Source organism: Sinocyclocheilus anshuiensis, unplaced genomic scaffold (genome assembly GCF_001515605.1).
Source record: "Sinocyclocheilus anshuiensis isolate Anshui unplaced genomic scaffold, SAMN03320099.WGS_v1.1 scaffold985, whole genome shotgun sequence".
In the NCBI taxonomy this organism is placed as follows: Eukaryota; Metazoa; Chordata; class Actinopteri; order Cypriniformes; family Cyprinidae; genus Sinocyclocheilus; species Sinocyclocheilus anshuiensis.
Window position 1 is genome coordinate 106588 of NW_015557117.1, and position 25359 is coordinate 131946.

At 38.3% G+C, this 25359-nt stretch overlaps 1 protein-coding gene across 1 annotated transcript in view; it reads right to left on the reverse strand.

Annotated features, from left to right (window-relative positions):
- LOC107677757 (dihydropyrimidine dehydrogenase [NADP(+)]) overlaps positions 1–25359 on the reverse strand; it is a 177070-nt gene that overhangs the window by 58420 nt on the left and 93291 nt on the right. Inside the window, exons 12-15 of the mRNA XM_016472774.1 lie at positions 25068–25252; positions 22176–22391; positions 7891–8055; positions 4385–4453 (exon numbers count right to left, since the gene is read on the reverse strand). Coding sequence (XP_016328260.1) covers positions 4385–4453; positions 7891–8055; positions 22176–22391; positions 25068–25252 — 635 coding nt within the window. The remainder of the gene's footprint in view (positions 1–4384; positions 4454–7890; positions 8056–22175; positions 22392–25067; positions 25253–25359) is intronic.

The following is a 25359-nucleotide window of genomic DNA, read 5'->3' on the forward strand; positions in this document are numbered from 1 at the left end:
TATATATATGTGTGTCAATGTGTTATAACTTCCCTAAAGGGAAAAACTAACATGACCGTGAAAATAACAGCCCTACACTATTCTTATTCCACCTCCATCAAATTTTACAGCTGGCAATATGCATGCGTGGAAGGCTGGGAATGTGGGTAGCCCTCTCTGTCAGATTCAGATTCTCACGTCAATCCGAGATCCACTTGTCAGACTGCCAGATGGTGAAGAGTGAGTGATTAATCAGAGAATGTATTTCCACCGCTCCTGAGCCCGATAGTGACGAGCTCTTCGCCACTCCAGCTGATGCTTGCCATTGCTTGGTGGTGATCTTAGATTTGTATGCAGCTGCATGGCCACGGAAACCAAATTTATAAAACCCCTGATGAACAGTTCTTGTGCTGTTTTGTATTTCCAGAGGCTGGTGGACTCAACAAGGAGAGTCACAACTAAGGACAGGTGATATTTACACACACTGCACCTTAACATTCAGCACCTCTCTGCGTTTTCCACCTGCATGCGACTTGCAGGAAATATGGCATCCTTGGACTGAATTGAAGTAATTCTACATGTGAATCCTTACAATGGCGAAACGAAAACAAGAGCATCATCTGTGTGTTATGAGGAAGAGCTTCTATGTACCTCATACAACAGAAAACTTCAAAGCTGATGACCTCTTATCCAGAAATAGTAAATAGCATCACATCAAAGCTCCCCACTTGAACAGGAAACAAAAGCCAACTGTTGCGGTCGTCGAGATGAAGATAAGTACTCGCACATATAGTAGATTTCCATTTGTAGGCCCAGATGATTTCGGTCTTCATATGGCCTAGGCTTTGAGCTGTGACTTACCTGCAGGACTCCGAAAAATGATGTTTTAGTGCGACAGAGTGAGTGGAGGATGTCTGGATACGCTCCATAAGACAGCCAGAGGCCTCAACACAAACACTGATCAGACCTGACACTAACTTTGACTAGAACTAACCACTCCAGTGTGATCAAAGGTACGCTGCCTGGCCTAATCCAGCTAATAGCTACATCAAGGCACCTTTGATAGACAGTTCTGTTGGGCCCTTTAACACAGTGCACTTCTTTAATGAATTAATTAATGATCGGCATTAAGAAATTTCTCAGACCCTTCTCACTGCTAAAGCAAGAATATGTGAGGTTTTCTCGCCACAGAAAGGCCACTTTCATATCTTCTATGTCTTTGAAAGATTCATAAAAGCACAGCATGTTTTGAAAAGCGAGCATGACGCATCAAAATTCTGATTCAAACGCCTAAAAGCCTGAGTGAAAATCAGAATAAAACACCCCATTTACTCCTTGTATTAAGATCAGTTTCAATTAGTTACAAGCGGTCAGTGCTGATGGTCTAACGATTCAAAACTCAAAGTAATACAAAGTGGCTTACAATACCAATCAGAAAATTGAGGTTGGTAAGATGTTTTTATGTTTTGCAACATTTATTTGATCAAAATGCAGTAAAAGCATTCATATTATGAAACATCATCAAAATAACCATTTCCTATCTTAATATTTTTTTTTACATTTTAAATGTAATTTATTCCTGTGATGCAAAGCTGATTTTTTCAGCAGTCATTACTCCAGTCTTCAGCGTCACATGATCTTTCAGAAATCATTCTTATATGCTGATTTTCTGCTCAAGAAACATATTTTATCATTATCAATGTTGGCAACAGTTATGTTGCTTAATAATTTTTGTGGAAACGGTGATACATGTTCCCCCCCCCCCCCCCCCCCCTACTTTTTATCAATTTAATGCATCTTCGATAACAACATTTAATTTATTTAAAAAAAATAATAATCTGACAGACTCCAACATTTTGAATGGTAATGTATATGGTCATTAAATCATAAAGGCTACACTGGTTGCTCTGAACAGTATGATATTGATTCACTAAAAAGAATCAGTTCATAAGAGACATTCATTTCAGGAATCAGATTACACTGGTCATGCTGTCTGCTCTTGATTCAGTAAAAATAATCTATTCATAAGAGTCTTTTACCTTAAAGTACTTTAAAAAAGACGTTTCATACCATTATTTGGTGGTACACTGTATTTTCATTACATCATTATACATTACTCAGTGGACAGATCTTAATAGCAGGTGTAAACAGGACCATAGTTTTGGGTTGTTTTGTAATGTATATTATATCACAGGCATGTTGAGGGGGAAGAAGATTGTCATAACAATACAAGAGTAGAGAATGACTTGACATGATTGTACACAAAACTTCCCACTAAACTCCCTCACAAACATGTCTTCCTCATTGGTCTTGAAGCTCACTGTCACGCCAGCCTCCTCACTGCACGAGCCAAATCTTCTCCTGGGTTTTCTCAATGTAAACGTGCATGTGTGTCGGTTCGCTGAGCGCATTTGTGTGTGTGAGTCTGTGAGGGCGTCAACGAGTTAAACTGGAAGGTACGAGAGCGTACGACACCTCAGTTAGAGCACCAGTAGCAGTAAGTGTTAGTGATGGCAGAGCCCTGTCTGCATTTACATACTGTACTTCCTGTCTAAATCAGCACCAGTTGTTTACATACAGAACGAAACAGCTCCAGCGGGAATTATAACACCTCAGAGGACACACACACACACACACACACACACACACACGTCGGCTGCAATAATGTCAGTCTGCAGAAACCCTCAAGTATACGTTAAACAAGCAGCTCCTCTTCATTTGTGAATTTTAGGAAGAGGTGCTTCAGTCTTACCTTGTTAGGACAGGTATTCTTGTTGGGACAGAGTTTGTCAAAAACTGTTTGGGAGTTTAGAGGGATAGTTGACTCCAAAATGAAAAGTGTCATTTACTCATCCCATTTGAAAACTGTATGGTTTCTCTTCATCCGTCTTCATTGTTATTTAGGACAAAAAATTGTTTAATTTTTGGAAGAAATTAATGTTTTTTTTTTGTTTTTTTTATAATGATGCATAAAGTTGATCAAAAATGGGCAGTAAAAACAGTGTATCACGGTTTCCACAAAATTATTAAGCAACTGTTTTCAACACTGATAATAAGAAATGTTTATTGAGCACGCAAAATTAGCATTTTAGAATGATTTCTGAAGAATCATGTCACATTGAAGACTAGAGTGAAAATTACCAACCCCAAACTTTTGACTGGTATATTATTATATCATATGATATTGTATTGTATTGTATTGTATATCTGTCATGAAACTCTAGATGGCATAGGTTGATAGGTTCTACCTCAATTTGATATAATCGCATCATTATTTACATGGCACAGCCAGTTCCAGGTGCATCAGCAGCCAATAAGCTTGCTACTCAACATTCAAATACTTGGCCAGTGCTTGCTGGCCAGCTGTTGCAGCACGCTTCAGAAACCCTCCACCTTCCCCAGCTCCACCTGTATAGATCTGGGGTAATTTCATGTATTATATATGGTGGTTATTTCATATATTATATGTGCAGCAGCAGTATTTCTTACAGTACATGCTCACAACAGCATGTCTGTGGATGTATTGGCAGAAGCCAGTTTTGGTATTTGCTCTGCCACAGCTGCAGCAGCAGCGTAGCAGATCTATTCCACCAAGACCAAACACACTAACACTGATATGCATACTACCATAAACCCTCCAAGAGTTGTCATGACAGAAATTATATTATTGACCGCTTTTATGAAATGTATATGGTGCTTTTTTTGTCAATTTGGACAGCCTGGATTCTCATTCACTTTCATGGTGTGGAAAAGATTGGCAAGTACATTCTTCAACATTTCTCCCTTTTGTGTTCCACAGAAGCAAGAAAAGCCAAGATGAAGTGGCTAAATGATGAACAATGTTCATACTTGGGTGAATTATCAAGTTTTAACAAAGAAGAGCACACTTAGTCAGTCAGGGTCAGTGTGGTTATGATAGAGGAAGCGGGTTTGTTCCAGCTATGGCAAACATACATTTTTAAAGTTTTACAACTTCTCATTCACAGTTTGTGAGCACAGTTGGCTTCTGTCACCCGAAAGGATGAAATCCAATGATACAGTATCGAATGCAAATTTAATGTAAAAGCCTCTTTCCACAGAACCAATGAGGCTTTAAACTATGAATATGGATGCGACTGTGTTTGTCACTGTGTTGAGCATGCGTGTGATAAATAAATGCTTCTTTTTGTGATATGCTGAGGAAAAAAAAAAAACCTTCACATTAACAGACTTTCAAACATGTAAATAAAATGGATATCTTGAGGAACAAGATCTTCAGAACATTAACTAGTTTCACGGATTCATGTTTCATTTACTTTTCATGCTTCCAATAAGCCTGATTAATCTCTGAAGTTAGGAGATGTGTAAGGAGCAAACAGAGCAAACTTGCCAAACACAAACACACACACAGAGAATGGCAGCTTACCTCAGCCATATTTGCCAGCTCAGTCCAGTCAGCTTGGTTGTAACCACACATAATACTGGCAATGATAATCTAGACAAAGAAGAAAAGAGTGTGAGGAAAAGAAAAAAAAACTTTAGGGGGAATGAAAATGACTGATGAAGTGCGATTCCACCTGATGCGCTTGCACTAAATCCACCACTTTTCAATCCGCATTTATTTATTTAATTTTTTAACAGCACGGCTCCCAGCAAAAGCTATTACCCCGCCTTAAACCTTATAATTCAGTGCATTTCTAGACACCCAGTGGCACGCACGTATTATTAAAACAATAAAAACATCACGCTGACGGCATTATTCAGCTCCTCTGTGGCAAGGCAGGATTTAGCTATATTACTCTCGCTGTATGCGGAGACACTGTAATCGCACCATAAAGCGGAGAGATATATGCCACGTGTCTCCTCCTTGCCGGGGCGCTTTTAAGGGAAACAAATTGGCGTATAGGGCACTGGGAGGAATGCTTGGCGGCCAAAGCATGTGTTGAAGTTTATGAGTCCATCCATCCTGGATCTCGCCGGGACCTGTAGCGCCTCTAACCCCACCTCCTCTCATCCGCTCACCCCTGGAAGCTCCGCTCAACCACACATGCTGACCGGCTGAAGCATGGCAAGGAAAGCGATTTCGATGTTTTATTGGTGTCAGGAGAATAACTAAGGACCGGGTCTCTGTATATACATGTATATCTGTAATATAAGATTAAGTCAGTTCTTTTTGCTATCTTGCATTTAGCAGAAATTCAAGCTTGAGATGAAATAAGTCCAAACTTGAGTGACCAAACTTGAAGCATGAATGGATTTTTTTCCCTTTGAAACCTTTACAAACACAGCCGTACTGTCTTTATCATAACGTCAGAATTCACAAATGCTCACTTGTGAATTTTTTTAATGTTTTATTGGCATCAGGAGGATAACTGAGGGCCAGGTCTCTGTCTATACATGCCTATCTGTAATATACTGTAACACAAAGTCGGTTCTTTTTCGCTATCCTGCATTTAGAAACTCAAGTTTGAGATGAAATAACTCTGTGAATGTGAATGCAGGGAATGGCTCTTCCCTTTTCTAATCAGACAGAGAAAAGGGAGTGATCGAGACAGGCTGCATCTCTAAGAAGCAGGAATCACACTGTTATCGCTTTAATAACGTTGTGCTGAGGTAACCGAGCCCGTCCGCCAGCACTGGCAACACTGGCCCTCTAGGGACCCCCATCACTGTGGAAACTGTCAATCATGCGGTGATATGAGGAAATGAAAAAAGAGAAGGGGGCGGCATCTTCTTCTACGTGCCACGTTTATTCTTCAGTCACAGATGTGTTCCTAACTTCTCGTGAGTCTCGCAGGCTAACAGAGAGTGTGTTTGTGGGTCTGAAATGTGTGAGCCGGTATAATTTGACATTATTGCGGTGGTTTTGTTATTCATTACGCTTCTCTGAGTATTCATTTCCCCCAGCGGCGTGCGCCCATCACCCCTGACCACGAACCAGTCACACACTGTGATGAGCTCCGCCAAACACACACTTCAGTGTTCCCTAAAGTGTGGCCCGCGCGGGTCACGACATGCTGACGATGAGCGTTGGGGGGAAATGGAAATTGTAAATAGTAAATGTAGATAATGGGTGTGTTGAATAGCTGAAACCTGCACAAAATCGATGAGCATTATCAATGAGAGTCTTACAGTGTGTATATTATGTTTATCTTACTGATATGTGACAGATGCTCTGATCCAAAACTGAATGTGCTGCCTACAGAGGAAACACTTTAAAGGAGCATAGCTAAATGTAGGCATTTCAATTATGGTTCCTCCTGAGAGGCCTTTTTTGGCCAGATTCTAATATATCCTTTGTGGAGAAGGCAATCATGGGATGCACTGCGGCGAGAATTGAAAACACAAATCCAAGATGATGGACGAGGTGAAGTGAGAGAAGTGTTAACCATAAATAAATTTATTTCATTCACAAAGTAGTTCAGTGTATATAAAAACTGATCAACTTACCCACACCGTAAAAAGAATGCTTCATGCGGCAATTTCTAAATTAATTGGTTTGACAAAAGTCACAAATATTATTTAATATGACTGAATCAACTTCACTGGCTTACACCAACAAAAATCATTTTTAGGGTTAGATGAAGTAGAATTAACTTCAGATATGCAGTGCAATATTTGTGAGTGCTACGTATTGTAATGTTTACCAGAATAAACACGTTGTTAGCTTAGCAACATGCTAACATCAAATAGTGTGTCCATGCCTTATTATAATTCCCAGATGACAACAGGGACGTTCTACTCAGAGCTGTTTGCGTCTTTGGTCTTAGAATTATGCGTTATGTAATTGCCTTATTTATAAACATTTAAAGCTATTTAAAGGGACATTAGACGTTAGTTATACCATTCTGTGTTAGCGCTACAAACTGTAGTGTATGTCTTTCATTTATTTTCAGATTAATCTTGCATTAACATTGACAAAAGTCAACTATAGAAAACATTAAACAGAAATATTATGCAATAACTACTTAAATACATTTTACTGCTAAAGCTGACACCCAGGGGTGTAGTTTGCGAAAACCAAAACTAACAAGTACTACCTATTGAATTCTACTGAAATAAGTCAGTCACATAGGTTACTTTGGATATTTCATTCAGTACTGGAAAGCATGTAATTAAAATGACTTATTTTACCAAAAATATTTGTGCTATGTATTTTTTTCACTATACTTCACTCTAATCTTAACAACATGCTAATTTCAAACTCAAAAAAAAAAAAGTGCCAATTTGTCTGGCATGCAGATTTGCTACCTAAATAGGGCATTATGACATTCAATTTAGGTTTGGATGTTGCCTAAGAATATAGCTGCCTATGTAGACATTAAGGTAAATGCCAGTCTGAAAAAAATAAACCCACATCTGTGTGAAGGAGAGGCTAAAGGAGTTATTGTGAAAAGTGACGTTGTGCTTCATAATTGCACCCTGTAATTCAAAATTAATCTCACCCTTGAGTGCAGCAGACAGACAACAAAAGTTGAGGAAGTTATTTTGTGCTCAAACGGACTGTCTCATTGCAAATGATTAGAGAGAAAAGAGATGGCTGATTGCGATGAAAAGAACACTACAAAAAGCTATTGTCATCTGCCTGCAGAGCGACTGAGAGGAGGGAGGAGAAGAGAATGAAGGCTTTGGAAAATCTTCTATTAGTGAGATTCTATTACACAATTACTCGTGAAGCAGTTAACATGCACAGAGCAAAAGCGACTCAAATTACTGAGGGACAGAAAACGAGGGAAAAATATGGCACCTCTATTATGGAGAATTATGGCTGTTGATAAAACACTGACAGGCTCCCCAGCCACAAAAAGTGAGAAACAAAGTAATGAATCATATTATGAGAAAACTTCTGTAGCAATAAGAGTAAAAGAGAAGGAGAAATAGAGATGAGATAAAGACAAGAGAAGTCACATGCTGAGCTGAAAGTGAACTCACATTTTTGGGGAAGTCGGCTTTGAGTTCGGCCATGCTCTTGCACCAGTAGGCGGCTGTTTTTTCACTAATGAGCTCGATGTTGAGGAACGAGCCCTGGCCAGGACCGAAAATGTGACCTGAGGTAGTCCCACGCACGATTCGCGGTGACACATTGGTCACCAAATCCTGCAAGAGAGAGAAACCTTGTCACTGTTCACTAAACTGCAATTAGCACACAAGCCGCATTTGCTAGGCTGAAAGTGATCAAACTTGGAGCCTGAATGCATTTTTCCTTTGAAACCTCTGTACACATCTGTACGTTCTTTATCAAAATGTCTAATTCCACAAATGCTTGCTATACTGTATATTCATGATAATGAACAAGAGAGTGGCTAACCGCACACTGATCCACTCAAGACTGGAAAAGTCTACAAAAACATATTTTTTATTTTATAAATTGCATCATTGCATGTGAGTTAAAAACAGATAGACACGAGCAAGCAGCACATTGTTTCAGCACATTGCTATCTTCGGTGCTCAGTGCTGTATATTCATGATATAAACATCAATCAAGCACATTTCAGACTTTTTTTCACAATTAAGAAAAAACTATGATAAATTAATTAATAAGAGCATGGCCCATTAGCAAGAGCAATTAGGATTCATTTGCATGTGTTAATTAGGAGTCACGCAATTTTAAACAATTAAGATAACCAGGGCTGTCACGTGCAACTTTTTTTATTTTTATGGGGGCACCAGAGGCAAGATAACACATGACCAAAGAAAGCTTATTTTTTCTTTACATAAGGGTCAGATGGGATAGACAAGTACAGGAGTTTTCAAACATTTCAATGCCTGGGAACCTCAAATATGATTATAATAATAACAGTACTAAACTTATTTTATTTTTATTTTTATTTGTAGGTTGCTTTTCAAGGCACTTTACAAAAAAAAAGAAAACTATAAAAGCAGCTACTGTCGTGTATAAAGATCCACTGTATTAGAAATATTAAACATGATATTATAAAGATTTTTTTAAACTTTTTTTCTTAATGTTAATAACTAAAGATGTCAATACAATAAAATAACCATTAGTAACTTCATGTTTTCTAAAAGCAGAATGAAATAGTATTAATATCAAATTTGTTAAATGTGTTAAAAATGATTCTGTTACACATTTAATTAATATCTTAAGTTAACTTTGACAGCCCTAGAAAATACATTATGTAAATTTTTTTTTTTTCTATCTCTGTACATTTTCTGTGGACTCCAATGATTGATTTGTTGTAAATTGATTTCTGTCACAGCACTTTATTCAAACATCTTTTTCTACCTCCAAAATAGAAACTTAAAGGGGTCATACGATACGTTTCAATTTTTCCTTTCTCTTTGGAGTGTTACAAGCTCTTGGTGCATAAAGAAGATCTGTAAAGTTGCAAGAGGAGAAACAATAATGTACAGTATGTGGAAAATAATGTGTTTTTTAAACTTTAAACCGCATAAACATATTTCATTACACCAAATACACAAAATAATGTTATTTTTAGCAGCATCATGTGACCCCTTTAATTAAAAAATAAATAAATAAAAAATAAATAAATAAACTTTTTTTGTGGCTGCATGTGAGCTTCTGAAAATAACTACAGCATAATCTGTTACCATACCTACTATATGTTTTCCTTTTGAAACATAGGAAGAGAAAACATCTTTATTACAATGAAACACATGTGATTTGTACTGAAACTGTAGCATCTTCTGATCACAAACGCCTACATGAAACGCCTCCAAATGTGAGAGCGTTAAACCTACCAGTGATTGTGTTGCCTGTGTTTCCGTTTCAACACAACATCTGCCTTCAAAGCTAATACCCGGAGTGTCTCCACAGGAATGATAAACATTGCTTAAGTTAGAAACTCAGCGTAGTCATCATTGCTGATAAAGGAGACATGTGGACAAATTGTCTGGAGGTGTTTGGGATGTATGAGGAAATAAGAGAATAGAAAACGCTGCGATTACCAAGTACATATACTCACATTACCCACATCTCCACCTACATGTACACTTTCAGCATGAGTACCCTCTTCAAGGTAATGCGTGTGAAGGATATCCAGTGGTAAGTAAATAATATCTGGTTCTCTGAGCCCATTAACATGTGTTAACCTGTCAAACATTAGCTTGGGTTGAATTCAGACACTCCTTTAGTCAGAGAAGAGGTCAGTGGTTATGTGTGTGGCGTTCGACAAACCGAGGGGGCTATCAGACCAGGCACAGCCCAGTAATCCCCCCTTTTAAGCCAGCACCTCTCCCAAAAGGAAAACACATGATAAGAGAGTGATCAAATGTCATGCCATGTGCCACGCTCGAGCATCCGAGGAAGCCCTCTTTTAGGCCGGCCTGGAGGCATATTCAGGGTAATTACAGACGCCACGGTTATGCCATCCCGAAGAACTGCCAACCCCCACTTTCCTTTCGCACTTTCCTCAGAGAAAATCTCTGGTTAAATATTAGTCTGCCTGCTATTTAAACAGTCCAGCTATTTTTTTAAGCTGACACAGGAAAGCATTCGGCCACAATTATCTCTATGGCTATAGACGTCATTATGTTGACACTCCTGTGAGGGAGGGAACATAATACGTTCCCGCTGCTATTATTTTTGCTATGTCCTTGTGTTTTGAGCTCAGGTCCGCTGCAGATCAAGGGATGAGTGACCGTGACTGGAGATTGCAAAACAATTACACCTTACACAACCACTGGCTGCAGGTTTATGTAAGCAAATTCTTGGAAGTACAAGTTGGAGACCGCAGTTGTTGACTGCAGATTAGATGTATAGCTAAAGCAACCGGATTTACCTCAGGATGTGACATGGTAAACAGCTAAATGGCCTTGATGGTAATGATGTGCGTAACTGCTTTTCCATCTGCTATTACAGCTTATGTTTTCAGAACTTAATGCCAATGAATGGAGCAAAATAAAGCTTTAAATTTAATGTTTGTCTATGTTATTTACTTTTTTGTGGTTATTCGGAGCAGGCTTTTAAATAAATCGATCCATTCATGTGGCATGGATATTCCAGAAAGTCTAAAAAATGACCTTTACATTCAAGTCTACTCCTTTTTTTTATTATTGAAAAAGTCTATACGTATAGTATATTGGCTGTGGCCTTAAATCACCATCTTTCACAACTTTCAGCAGTCATGGCCACTTTACTAATTGATATATTCACATTTTACAGAGCGGTTCCTCTCTGCTTTTCACTGAGTTCAGCAGTCTGGGCTTTCGGTTCTGTAAAGTGAAGGGAATTTGAATTTGTTTGGTGAGGATAAATGTCCCTGAATAACTTAACATCAACAAATACTGTATATATCAATCTTTCTGAGGAGCTTTTTCAATAGCTGAAAAACATACATGGCCACACTCATATTGATATTTGCTGACTATATAATCAGACACTCATCTTAGGTGCAATCATATGTTATATTGTGCATATGGGTTTCTTACAACAACTATGACATTGTTTTTGATTCATATAATACCAGAAAATCACACACACATATGAATTGCTTTGTGGAAGTAGTACAGTAGGTATCTGGACATCACGGATGGTGTCACAAATCGCTAAAGAAAATATATGCACTCAATACACGTTTCAGAGCAGATTTCAATGGTATAACTGAGTGTCATTAATGCAGGAAGTCACTGAACAGCACTAAGGACACAATGATGAGAACGCACAACAACAAGGAAAGATCTTCGTCATTAAAAGCCTCTAAGAAAAAAGATGAATGCTGCTTGTATGAGATATTTTCCAAGGCCTGTATAAAACCAACATTTAGCAGAGAAAAACTGTGCAAAGACGTTTTGTATACTCTTATTAAAGTAGCTCTTGACTTCATTAAGGACATCTAAATATTTGAGCTATTACCCATACTAGAGGAATACCTCACCCAAAAATAAAAATTCTTATTTTACTCACCCTCACTGTCTTTGGAAACCCATAAATGTTTCTTTCTTCCAGGAAAAACACATTTGGAGTTATTTAGCTGAATGTCCATGCTGCTTTGTTCCATACAACAACAGTAAGGAATTTTTCTAATTGCCCTACCATTGTTTTCATTGGCCCCAATTTTTTAAATAATATTTCATTTATTATTTTATGTTTATGAGTATGATTTTGAATTAGAATTTTGAACAAAGACCGCTTCTCAATACCAAATACTATTATTAAATATACTACAATTATTTAAAATATTATTAATTGAATACTAATATTCAATAAACAACAACAGCCATCATGAAAGTTGCTAAGCAACTGAGTTAAAAGTACAAAGGCAGCGCTCTGATATAGCATTAAAGTTATATAAAAATATAAAATTTGACACGAGCAGCTGATACTGAGCATGCTTATATACTACCAATGGTACTGCTACAGCGGTTCTCGAGTCAACAGTTCTTGAATCAGCAGTACACTGAACCGAGAACTGTTAACACGTTCGACATACTGAGAACCGTTTCTTTCGGACACATTTGACATACAGAGAACCGATGAGCTGGAGATACTAAGCATGCGTTTAGCTAGCACTGTCTAGCTGTTTATTTCGGAAAACTGATGCTGTGCTGATATTAATATACTGTGAGCGTCAGTGAACTGAGGACTTGAATGAGGGGGCGAATTTGACGAAATTACGTTTATTTAATAACAGATAAAACTTACTAGACAATGCAAATGCAGTTATATTAAACAACGTTTTAACATGATAAACATACTACTGTTCAGTCAAAACATGTAAATGAATTTTACTATTTACTATTGTGTATGCACATTATATTTTAAGCTTTATGAGACGGATTTCTGTACGGTTACGGTTCTGTTACAGTTTCTGTAAAAAGCTGATGAAGATTTCACTTTCTTTATTTTCATATCTTTAAGCAGCCGCGTTTGCACATCAGTGCCAGTATTGGCTGCTTTTGCAAAATGTAAATGTAAGAAACTTATCCAGGATGATGATGATGACGATGGTTATTACTATTTATCTTAAGTAATGATTACAAATTACTTTATTGAATGTGTTTTTAATGTATTTTCATTAGCCGGGATGATAGAATTGATGTCATTATGTAAAAATAACGTAAAAAAAACTGGTGAACCGTTTTTTGAACCGGTTCATTGAAACGAACTGTCTGAAAGAACCAGCTCGTGGAAAAGAACCGGAGTTCCAATCAGTAGTGAATATCTGAGAAAGAGTCTGACTGCGTCCCAAAATACTACAAACCACGCCCCTCCAAGCTACACCTACTACAAGTTACGCCTCCTGCAGAGAAATGAGCGTGGATGTTATTGACTAAAAGGGGGCAGTCGTGGCCTAATGGTTAGAGAGTCGGACTTAAATAATTTAATGTAATTGATACAGACCTATGGTAATTATAGCAAAAAACCTACGCAATGGACCGCAATGTCCGAACTGTCCTGAGCGCGTTCTCAGTAGTGATGTTCGATTCTTGAACGAATCGTTCTTTTGAGCCAGTTCTCAGAAAGTAACCGGTTGAGCCAGTTCACAAAATCGAACTGAATCAAACTTTAGTTCCGCGTTGATGACGCAGGACGCACAGCCGAAGTAGCACGTACGACTAAAAAAGAACCGAATGAGCCGGTTTAACTAACTGTCGAAGTTTGCCGAGGATTACCGACAGGCGCGGCTCGTCTATATGGGCAGGTGGGGCAGAGCCCCACCAAAATATTCATCCAAAACAGGGGCGTAGACATCATTTCAGAAGTGAGGGGGACAGAAATGTATAATATATATATATATATATATATATAAAACATTACAATATAACATTTCTGTAATCTATTACCGAGCTCAACAGCGCCCCACAATTTTGCAATGTAAATCTGTGGTGAAAAGGGGAACTGCAGCGCGCTCTAATTGAGAGCCGATTTGAGATTGATTTGGGGCAGATTTAAGACTGCCCCGCTTATTTTCACGTTACCTTACGTGAACCTCGCTCCATGCACCAAGACGATATCAATCCGCTTCAGCTATGTGTCTGCATCAGGTCAGTAACTACTTGGCATGTCTGTTTTTTTTTCTATGTGGAGTAGTGGATCAAATTAACAAAGTAGGCTATACGTTAAAAAGTTTAAATGTGCTCACATGAATAGCCTTTTTATGGTTCTGTTGTGTTTGTTTTGTTTATTCTGAGAATAGACATATGATCTTCTTTCCTCACCCAATTTCCTCAATTGCTCCACAACTTGTAACATTTTAAATCAACTTTTGGAGGTGATAAATATTATATTAAGGCAATTATTATACAGCATTTTATGCGTGCAACATTACTTCGAGACTGCCAATCAACATTAGCGCGCCACCCACAGGATAACGCAAGGACATCTCTGCCAAAATTTTGTCCCCATGTGTTCAGAGATTAGAATATAAAGCTTACAAAATGTTTTTCATATATTAGCGCTACGACCCAGAATCTGCCCCACCTAAATTTACGGTCAGGAGCCGCAACTGATTACCGAGGACTCAAAAAGAACCGAATGAGCCAGTTTAACCAACTGTCGAAGTTTGCTTAGGATTGCCGAGGATTCTGATGAGTGAGTTGCACTGCATGTGTATCACCGAGGACTTGAACAAGCCTGATACTTAAGTTTCTTTATAACAAACAAAACATAGGCTACTGGAGATATGCTTATGAATCGTTTTATTAAAAAGCCCTGGTTTTTTATTAAAACATGGAAAAACCTGAATTTTAGCATGGTTTATTTTGCATGCAGATCATACTGTATTTTAAGTTGTTTAAGCGAAATCAAGGCTTTTATAAGACAGGTTTATTCTTTCTTTATACTTTAGACATGTTGAACATATCCGCGTTTGTGCATCAGTGTCTGTAATGTGTGCTGTAGGTGCGAAACTTTTAGGAATCTTATCTAAGTTGTAGGTTAGTCGTATCTGACATAAAGGATCCGCGAATGATACTGTGACCACTGACACCATTTAACTTAAGTGAATGAAAGGCAATTATCAGCTATGTGCATTTACACAAATAACTTTTTATTTGAATGTTTCAATATGTGTTGAGACAAATTACTTTATTTGAATGTTTCATTGATACAACATGGCACTGAGTTGTTAGAAAAGAAATGTGTAGTGGTGTCATTGCTTGATGATGCCAGGAACCGATGAATCGGCTTTTTGAACCGCTTCAATGAGCCGAACTGTCCGAAAAGAACCGGTTCGCGGAAAAGAATCGGACTTTGCATCACTAATTCTCAGATGCGTCGTCTTCTTCTTCTTGCTTTACAGTGAATCGCTGACTTATAAGTGCATTACCGCCACCTATCTCTCAAATGGAGCATTTACACTCTATCTACAATCTCAATTAGGAGTGTCAATGGTCTATTTGAGAGATAGGTGGTGGTAATTCACATATAAGTCTGCGATCCGCCATAAAGCTAAAAGAAGAAGAAGACGCGTCACGCGCCGACTGAAGAAGAAGACGCAAACGCGCTCAGGACAGTTCGGACATTGCAAGATATAGGTGGCGGTAATGCATTTATAAGTCTGCGATCTGCCGTAAAGCAAGAAGAAGACGCATCTGAGAACGCGCTCAGGACAGTTCGGACATTGCAGTGAATCAGAGGTAAAAAACGATATAAATACTGTTCAGTTTCTTGCACAGACCGATCGTTTCGTGTCTTTACACATCAATGTATCGTCACGAGCCGCAGGGTTTAATTTGGTTTTGTTTGTGTATGTTTTTTTACTCTCAAAGCCGTGATTCCCATTCACTTCCATTATATGACTGACAGACTGCAACGGTTTGAGTTAAAAATCTTCGTTTGTGTTCTACTGAAGAAACAAAGTCACCTACATCTTGGATGCCCTGGGGGTAAGCAGATAAACATCAAATTTTCATTTTTGGGTGAACTATCCCTTTAAGCCCCTGGATAATGAAAAGTGAATGGAGACTACAGCTGTCAAGGAAGGGTTTCAAGGTAAAATTCTCAGCCTATTCCTCTATCATTCAAACATTTTGTGTTACATGGAAGAAAAAAAAACTCATACAAGTTAGAAATGACATTAGGGTGAGTAAATGGTGACAGAACTTGACTTTTTTCCCCCTTTAAGCAATAAAGTGAAAACCTTTTGTGCTTCAAATTTAGTTTTTACAATTAAACACGGATTTAGAACTTTCTTCTTTTTTATTTCTCTTTGGAAAAAATATGTGGTGCTTATTTTCATCTTTTAATAATTCAGGGCTTCAAGCGCTGTAGAGAAAAATGAACTCTCTTAACTCTTATAAAGGCCTTATAAAGGTGAGTGAATGTGATTTACATCTTATAAAAATATCTTTGCAACAAAGTAAGGAATGAAAAGTTAGGCTTAAAACTCCCACTCTTCACGTAGACTGATTAAAAAGTCACCACAAAGCTTTCTCTTCTGTCATGAAACTCAAACTTCCCACACACGACACCTGCATTTAACAAACATAAAATTAAATGCTAACATCCCCACGCAGGTTTCACTCATGCACCAAACTGTTTCTCGCACGCACCTCTGCCATCTCAGTGTGAATCTTTTACTTTCTATGCTATATATTCTTTAATGAGGGCCTTGGCACTGTTACATACATTCAGCACCGCTGAACGCTGTTCCAGCATGCGATGCACATGTTATAGGCTGAAGGGTTGGCTATCATACAGCATGCCTGGGGCGATGGTGAATTAAGAAGCACACTCAAGGACACAAGAGTGCTTATTTATATACATGTACTGCATTAACGAATGAAAAAAAAAAAAACCTCTAGATACCTTCTCCCTTTTGTTTTATGTCATACAATTTTTTTTCTTCATGTACAAATATCACAGTCTAGTGTGAAGGATATTTTTTTAATAATGGGCCTTTTGCCTTTAGATAGTCACGTTCAAAGAAAAGTCATGAAACAATAAGTAAAACGAGAGGATGGGAACAAAAAAATGACAAGCTCAGTTTGAACTTGCATAAGTGGCAGCTTAAAACATGTAGGAACATGTGCACATCTTCAAATGAAGTTGTTTTGTTGATTTTTAATTTGCTAATTTAATATGCAATAGCAGTCAAAAGCTTGGAATAATGAACTGTTTTTTTTTTTAGGTTTTTGAAAGAAGTCTCTTATGCTCTCCAAAAGCTGTGTTTTTGATTAAAAATATAACAAAAACTGTAATAATGTGAAAGTTTTTTTTCTAACAATTATTATTAATGCTGAATAAAAATATGAATATCTTTTGTTTTTAAAAACTCCACACTTTTGAATGGTAGTATAGCCTAGCAACAGCAACATCATGTATTCAGTTCATTACATGGACTAAAATAATAAAAACTTTAAATCTTAAACATTTTCATCATCCAGTTTTTAAAATGCCACTTATTTAAATGTGGGATGTCACCAAGATTTATAATCCTATACAAAGAACCCTCATAGCTCAGTAGCAACAACTTACAATTCATTGAATACAGTGTATGTTAATAACAGTACAGAGTCACAGAACATGCCAAGACATCTGAATAATTCATTGCAATCATTCATATTCATGCAAACATCTACAAATGTAAAGCCATCTAAATTCACCTCTGGGAACAGACTCTTTATCTAGCTGTCTCTCTAGAGTTGTGTACTCAAGGTGCCTTAATCAGTGTGGGAAAGTTCCGCCCACACCATGTCTCCCTGCAGAGATACGTGCACATAACAAATTGGCATTAATTGCGGGACGGCAGCCGTCTGTCCCCAGCCACTATCGATTTCCTGCCTGCTCCGGCTGGCCCACATGGGTGTGAGGGACTGAGTAGGCTGCCTGTTTTTTTAAGGGCCTTAGCAGAGAGGAAGTGGAAGAGAGAGCACAGATGTCCTACCTAACTGTGCAACAATACCTGGAGCTCCTTTTGGGGTTACGTTTTCTACTATAACTATACTACTAACTAAATCAAAACAGATTGGTCGTTCCAGTGAAATTGAGTCTTAATTCTGCAGCATATAATTCTAGAGAAATGTGTGCTTTCAATTTAGTTGCAGCAGTGCCATAAAGAAATGTTTTATTGACTCTGGTGTGGAAAAAAATCTTGACAAAGCTGCTTTAAGCACAAAGCTGAACCCCACTAAACACCTTTGAGATAAATTTGTTTCAGTTGTGTTTCAGGCACCATCAGCCCATCATGCAATGTCAGTACTTGACCTCAATAATGGCCATATGTCAGACAAGTGTATGTCATAATGGCTATGTTCACACAGCAACAGACCATGGTTGTCAGTCCTGGTTGGAGTGCTAAATATGGTTATGCTCACACAACGTTTGGCTATGAAAGAGATTGATAACTACTTTTTACAACCAAATTGACAGTCTTTAAAATATTGCCTGAATTTTGAGATTAAGTTATATATTTGTTGCATAAATGGAACTGCAGTGGACAACAAGGTGCCGGTGATGTTATTGACATATAGGTACGGTATGAGTTGTGGGTTGTTCTTTGCTGTCAGTCACTAATGTTAGGGCTGTAAAACACTCTCAGGTTATGAAAATGCCAGAAAATAGACATATTGCGTGGTTGTCCTGCTGGAAGAAAAAAAAACAGTTTAAATTAGTCTTAAAATGGTTTGCAGGTCCTCAATGGTTTCTTGGCTTGGCCAGACTGGTATGATTTGCCGGGATTAGTGTTCCATAATTCAGGAGAAATTATGGTAACCATAAACTATTAAACAAAGTGTGAATTGTGATTTGTCCATCTGATTTTATGTCACCATCTTTAAAATTTACTCACTGTGGTTACAGTCATTATTCACAACTATTATGAAAATAGAAGTGCAGGTTCACTTTGGTTAGTCAATCATGCAGACAGTATTCATAGTTTTTAGGTTTTAGTAAATAAAGTTCTCAATCCCAAATACTGACTGTGTGAACACAGCATTTGAGAGTAAAATGTTAATAAATATGATTGTCAATGTCAAACACTGTGGGAATGCAGCATTTGAGAGTAAAATATGTTAATAAATATGACTGTCAATCTCAAACACTGTGGGAATGAAACATTTGAGAGTAGAATTAAATACGGTTGTCAATCCCAAACACTGACTGTGTGAACACAGCATTTGAGAATGAAACCTTTTAGTAAATACAGTTTTCAATCCCAAACACTTACTGTGTGAATGCAGCTTTTGAGAGTGAAACCTGTTAGTAAATACAGTTTTCAATCCCAAACACTGACTGTGAAACCTGTTAATAAATAAGATGTCAATCCAAAACACTGTGTGAACGCAGCTTTTGAGAGTGAAGCCTGTTAGTAAATATGATTGTCAATACCACTGACTGTGTGAACACAGCTTTTGAGAGTTGTCCATCAATGAATGAACACAATCATTTTTTGAGTCAATCGTGTTGATACATACGGTTGTCAATCTCAAACACTGCTTGTGTGAATATACTGTAGTCACTGAATTACATGTTTTATGAAATCTTACGTGTCAAAATCTGCAAAGTAGATTAGATCAATGAGTCAAATAGCTTTGAGAGTGGACTAGAAAGAATACAATGTGCTCACACCCACCGTTATAAACGCTAACTTAATTGGACAAAGCACTGTGCAATTAGAGGATGATTAGGAGATGTGGATCTCATCTGCTCTTCCATCCCTGTTTTATACTGCAGATATTAAGTCTCGTAGCCTGAAGTGGTGTATTTTAAAGGTGTGATAAGCTCCTGTCTGAGCTTTGACAATGATTGAATGTGTTTTAAACAGCAGGGGATGGGCTTATTTCTCATGCAGGAAGTGAGCGAGTTCTCTCTCTGCACTCCACTCTGATCCATAACCAACCGGCTAAATCAGTAGAGGGGAAAATGGGTATAGCTGCGGAGCTTTGTCAGGAGCGGCCCAGACAATGTTATGATGAATGTGCCAGGGAGAGGGAGATGTATTTTTCCGCACCCAACAATCTGGCTCACCTCCTTTCTCGCTAACTTTAAAAATACATCATGACTCTGCAGGGGCATAATGAACTCCATCAAAAATCAGCCGGCATTAACATCATCTCTAACCAGCTGATCCGTAGGCTCAGGATACTGCTCGTGTGAGCTCAAGAACACGAGTAATAGGCAATCAACCTCGCATAAAAGAACAATAGCAGCCATCATTCATTCTCATGTACAATTAGCGCCGCACTGACTGAGTGATGGCCCCTTAGCCCTCCGGCGCTCTGACATGCCACTTCCTGGCTGCCTGCCCGCGACGCAGAGGAAGAGTGTGACACTGTGCGAAGTCTCTCACACAGAGATGACTTAAAAGGCTAATTGGGCCTGGAGGTTCTGATCCATCAGAGATCCCAGCACCCATCAGCTCTACAAGTCGCCGTTTGATGGCTAAGATCTGACCACATGACCTTCTCGGGTGGATCTGAGGACCAATGGACTCTTAGATCATCAGAGACAAGGAATAAGATAGAAGTGCCACTAACTGTCATGCAAAACCGTTCTCGGAGCTCGTTCCAAGTCATTGTGGTGCCAATTCCCGAGGGACTCGCATCTTGAGACAGAAGGGAAAAATAAAACATTTACATAGGCAATGCATCTCATTAATTATAATTAATGAAAGTGTCGCCTGTTTCCTGGGTGCCCGTTAGCACTACTGTAGGTACATTTGCAGCGCACATATACACAGGCAGCTATTTTCATATCCAGCGTGACAATCACAGGGCTTTCTGAGTGCAATTGATGCAGTGCGGCCTCGACGGACGACGCATCTTAGCATGACTCAGGAGAACAGGATATTAAAAAAAGTCCCCTATGTTTCAATGACAGCACTGCGCGGAGACACAAAGAACATGTTGACAACTGAGGGGTTTTCTTTATCCTGCCTGCGAGAGGGAATGAAAGGGAGAGAGTGTTTCAGTGCAGCCATTCCAGCACATAGAGAGCAATATGAGTTCTATTTACTGAAATATGGCCACATCTCGCCACTGCAGCGCAAGATTCGAAGAATTATTAGCTAAGGTTCACTGTTGACATGGGTGCAGTATCCAGTGAGGTGAGTTCATGACTCTCAGTGCCATGCAGAGAAATAACTGACATAGAATGATCATATTCCAGGCAAAACTTAAACACTGGTTTTAAAGCAGACTAGGATGAGTTTCAGTTTTAGAGTGGAGGGGCCAAAATAGGGGGCTAAGTGGTCCGCACATTTGATATACCAGCCAATAGTGGGTGAATTTTGGACAATATTGAATTATTTAGTACTCTGCCTATGCTTTAATGTCTATTCGATTGTTTATTCTCGGGAATAAAGTACACAGATTGTCATTACAACAGCAAATGAGATATTATAGAATTATTACAGAATGAGATATTAATTCAGTAATAAATTTACAGCATTCAACCCAGACTAATAATTTTTAAAAATCATTCTGTTTTATTTGATTTATTCAGATACCATCAAAATATTTTGGCTCCTCCTATGGTACTGCATTTTTTATTTCTTTAAAAATGTTTGCTTTTTCTTTCACTAGTTTTTTCTTTAAAGTCCTTTAAACGTTGTCATTTGCTTTCTTAAATTCTTTGTGAAATTGACGCTCTGATCGAAGAGCTGCGCAGACGCCTCTTGCCGTTGCCATGGTGATGTCTGATATGACTTAAACCCTGCACTCTGCCTCTCTTCTCCTTTCTTTTTTTAAACTCTATTTCCATTTGTAGCTCCACTAATCAAGGACTGTCAGCAAACCCAGAACAAACAGATGTCACCGATTAATTTTCCCATCACTTGAATTAGAAATTAAATTAAAACAAAAAGATTTTCTGCTGGAGTTCAATAAACAACTCATGCCTGTTTCTTTCTTTTTTTTTGACCTCCTGTCAAGAACAAATGTTACATTGCTAACAAGGCAGATGCATGGCTGCCTAATGGGAGGGTTGTTGTGGGTTTTTTTTTTTGTTTGTTTTTGTTTTTTTAAGAAAGCCACCAGAATGTGGCTCATTATGTCTGGTGTTAGTGTGTGCATACGTGTGTATGAGTGTGTGTCTGTGAGCTGTTTCACAAGCTGGAAAGACTTGTATTATTGTTAGCAGTGCCCAGTGCTGGTGCTTTCATATGCTTATAACCTTTCGGGGATTTTTGCCAAGGTTTCAGTTTTTATGATGTTGTACAAAAGACTTTGCTCTGCTGATACTTTGCAATGCAGTGTGCGCTTCCCACACAAATATACCACCCAAATCCTAGCACGAGTGCATGTGGAGCCTATGGCATACTGCATGTTGATTTTTTTTCTGTGTTCTGTAAATATACCTTGTCTAGGCCAAAAGTCTTGGTGAGGGCAAAGCCCCAGCCCTGCTCGAAGGCCCTGCGGATCATGGCTGCGCTGGTTGTGGGTGGAGCGCTGGCCAGCCCAAACGGGTTAGGAAACTTAATCCCGCACATCTCCACACTGATGTCCACTGTATCGATGGCGCAGTGGAACAAGGGCAGTTTGGGAGTGGTGCTTACTGTGTTACCAAGAAGGGACTGCAGAGAAAACACACACATATAAACCATCACTTTTTTTTTCTTGCCTGCATTGCCATCACACATAAAAAATATAAGCACTTTCTTAAAAAAAAAAACATCTTAAAGGAAATAATACTACATTTTTAACTATTAGTAATAGTACTGAACTGTTTTCCCATTGATATGTTTTTTTAGCAGGTATGTGTTTAAAGTGGTGGTCTAGGTTGAACCTAAATTACAATTATATTTGAGTTTAAATGTTTATACTACATACTACTGTTATATATACTGCAATGAGTGAAAAACAGCCTTCAGGCAGTTACTTTAGCTCAATAATATTTATTAAAGAATGTTTATTATTAATTTTTGATTTTTTTTGTAAGATATGTTTATTTATAATATATAATTGTTTATATAATTATAAATAATTATGATTATATACACTCACAGGCTACTTTGATAGGTGCACCAGTTCAACTGCTCATTAACGCAAATATCTAATCAGCCAATTACATGGCAGCAATTCAATGCATTTAGGCATGAAGACATGATCAAGATGAACTGCTGAATTTCAAACTGAGCATCAGAATGGGAAGAAAGGTGATTTAAGTGACTTTGAATGTGGCATGGTTGTTGGTGTCAGACGGGCTGGTCTAAGTATTTCTGAAACTGCTGATCTACTGGGATTTTCATGCACAACCATCTCTAGGGTTTACAGAAAAGTGAACGGCAGTTCTGTGGGCGAAAATGCCTTGTTGATGCCAGACGTCAGAGGAGAATGGCCAGACTGGGTCAAGCTGATAGAAAGGCAACAGTAACTCAAATAATTACTATTTACAAATGAGGTATGCAGAAGAATATCTCTGAACACACAATACGTCGAATCTTGAAGCAGATGGGTTACAGAAGCAGAAGATCACACTAGATGCCACTCCTGTCAGCTAAGAACAGGAAACCGAGGTTACAATCGCACAGGCTCACCAAATTGGACAACAGAAGATTGGAAAATGGTAGCCTGGTCTGATGAGTCTCCATTTCTGCTGCGACATTCAGATGGTGGGGTCAGAATTTGAGGTAACCAACATAAATTCATCCTGCCTTGTATCAACAGTTCAGTCTGGTGGTGGTGGTGTAATGCCAACTGAGCATAATTTAAACCCACAGCCTACCCGAGTATTGTTGCTGACCATATCCATCCCTTTATGACCACAGTGGCTACTCCCAGCAGGATAACACATCATGTCATAAAACTCAAATCATCTCAAGCTAGTTTCTTGAACATGACAATGAGTTCACTATACTCAGATAGACTCCACAGTCACCAGATCTCAGTCCAACAGAGCACCTTTGGGATGTGGGAGATTTGCATCATGGATGTGCAGCTCACAAATCTGCAGCAACTGGATGATGCTATTGTGTCAATATGGACCAAACTCTCTGAGAAATGTTTCCAGCAAGTTTTTGAATATATAATAAGAAGTATTAAGGGCCCAACTCAGTATTAGCAAAGTGTACCTAATAAAGTGGCCAGTGAGTGTATAATTTTTTATTAAATTATATACTAAAGCTTTTTTTTAATGAACATACATATAGATACTTACATACTGTACATGCACACATACATTTATACAAACAGATACACATATATAAAAACTATACAATTATAAAATAGTATTTATTTATTATTAAAGTCAAATAATTTCTGTTACATATGACCTTGACAAAAATCCTACACTGAAGCTACACTGAGTTAAAATGTTCATTTTAATTAAAAAAAAAAAAAAAACGAACTAAAGATAAAATATACTTTAGATAGCAAAAGAATAAGTTTGGACATAAAATGAAAAATATAAAACACTTTCACACCACAAAAACATTTAGTCTTGACAAATTCTCAGAAGTTGAAATGACGGCACTTATTTTTCTCAGGCAGAGAGAGACTGTACTGAGCATGTGCTGAGTAAGTGTCATCACAGTTTGTTTGTGACTGAGGAAATGTATTGTTACAACTGCCTCCGCTCTCCCCTACTAGCACAGAAACATTTTTTGCAAGCTAAAACGAAAGAAAAACAAGCACGCTGCTCAAGAGAACATCTCATCCCACTGAAAATCCATACACAAAGCCCAATAACCAAAATTTAAACACAACACCCACAAACAAAATGTGATCTTATCTTCCAATCATTTACGTGATCTTGAACTGCTGAACCCATTAGCAAATATTTGTACAGCTCTTTCTCTGTAGTCCAAAATTACAGAATGTTTTTTTTGGGGGGGGGATGCATTTGCCGAACAAACACTTCAGCGTGACTTCCTCTGGCCACAGTTACATTAGCGATTAACCTCTGTATGAACCTTCTCTTTATGCTGCCGCTTAGGTCTGTGTGCAAAATCACAGAAAATATTTTTCTGCTAGGAAAACGAAGGAAGAATCTTCTACTGTTTGAGTGTCTAAGCCAAAAAGCACTCAATATGTCACCCTGAGAAAAAAAGGCCCTGTGGAATAATGCCCTCGCTATAAAAACTGTGAGCGTAAAACTTTGAGTGCTATACTAATGCTGAAAATTGCTGGCACTGACACATAATGTGAAGCAGGCTCTCAAAGCTACACAACTGTGGCCAAACACTAAGTATGTTGTGTAAGACGTCCAAATGTAGAATGAGATGGATTGGCTTACTGAGTGGAGAGCCCACCTGGATGTACTTGTGGATGTGCCAGGAAGCTTGTTTGCCATCGTTGACAGACTCCACGGTGGTGTTGGCCAAGCCGGCGATGTCTCCGCCGGCAAACACCCAGGGTTCACTGGTCTGCATTGTTTCACTGTTCACCTCAGGTGTCCCCCATCCGTTCAGCTTTACTGGTTCCAGGGCCTTCTTCACTGTTCCAGCACACAATATCACAGAGTGGTTAGAGTGTATCAAAAATAGATTAAAACAACTTTACAACTATGTCAAGGTAGACTGGACATTTAAAAAAAAAAAAAAA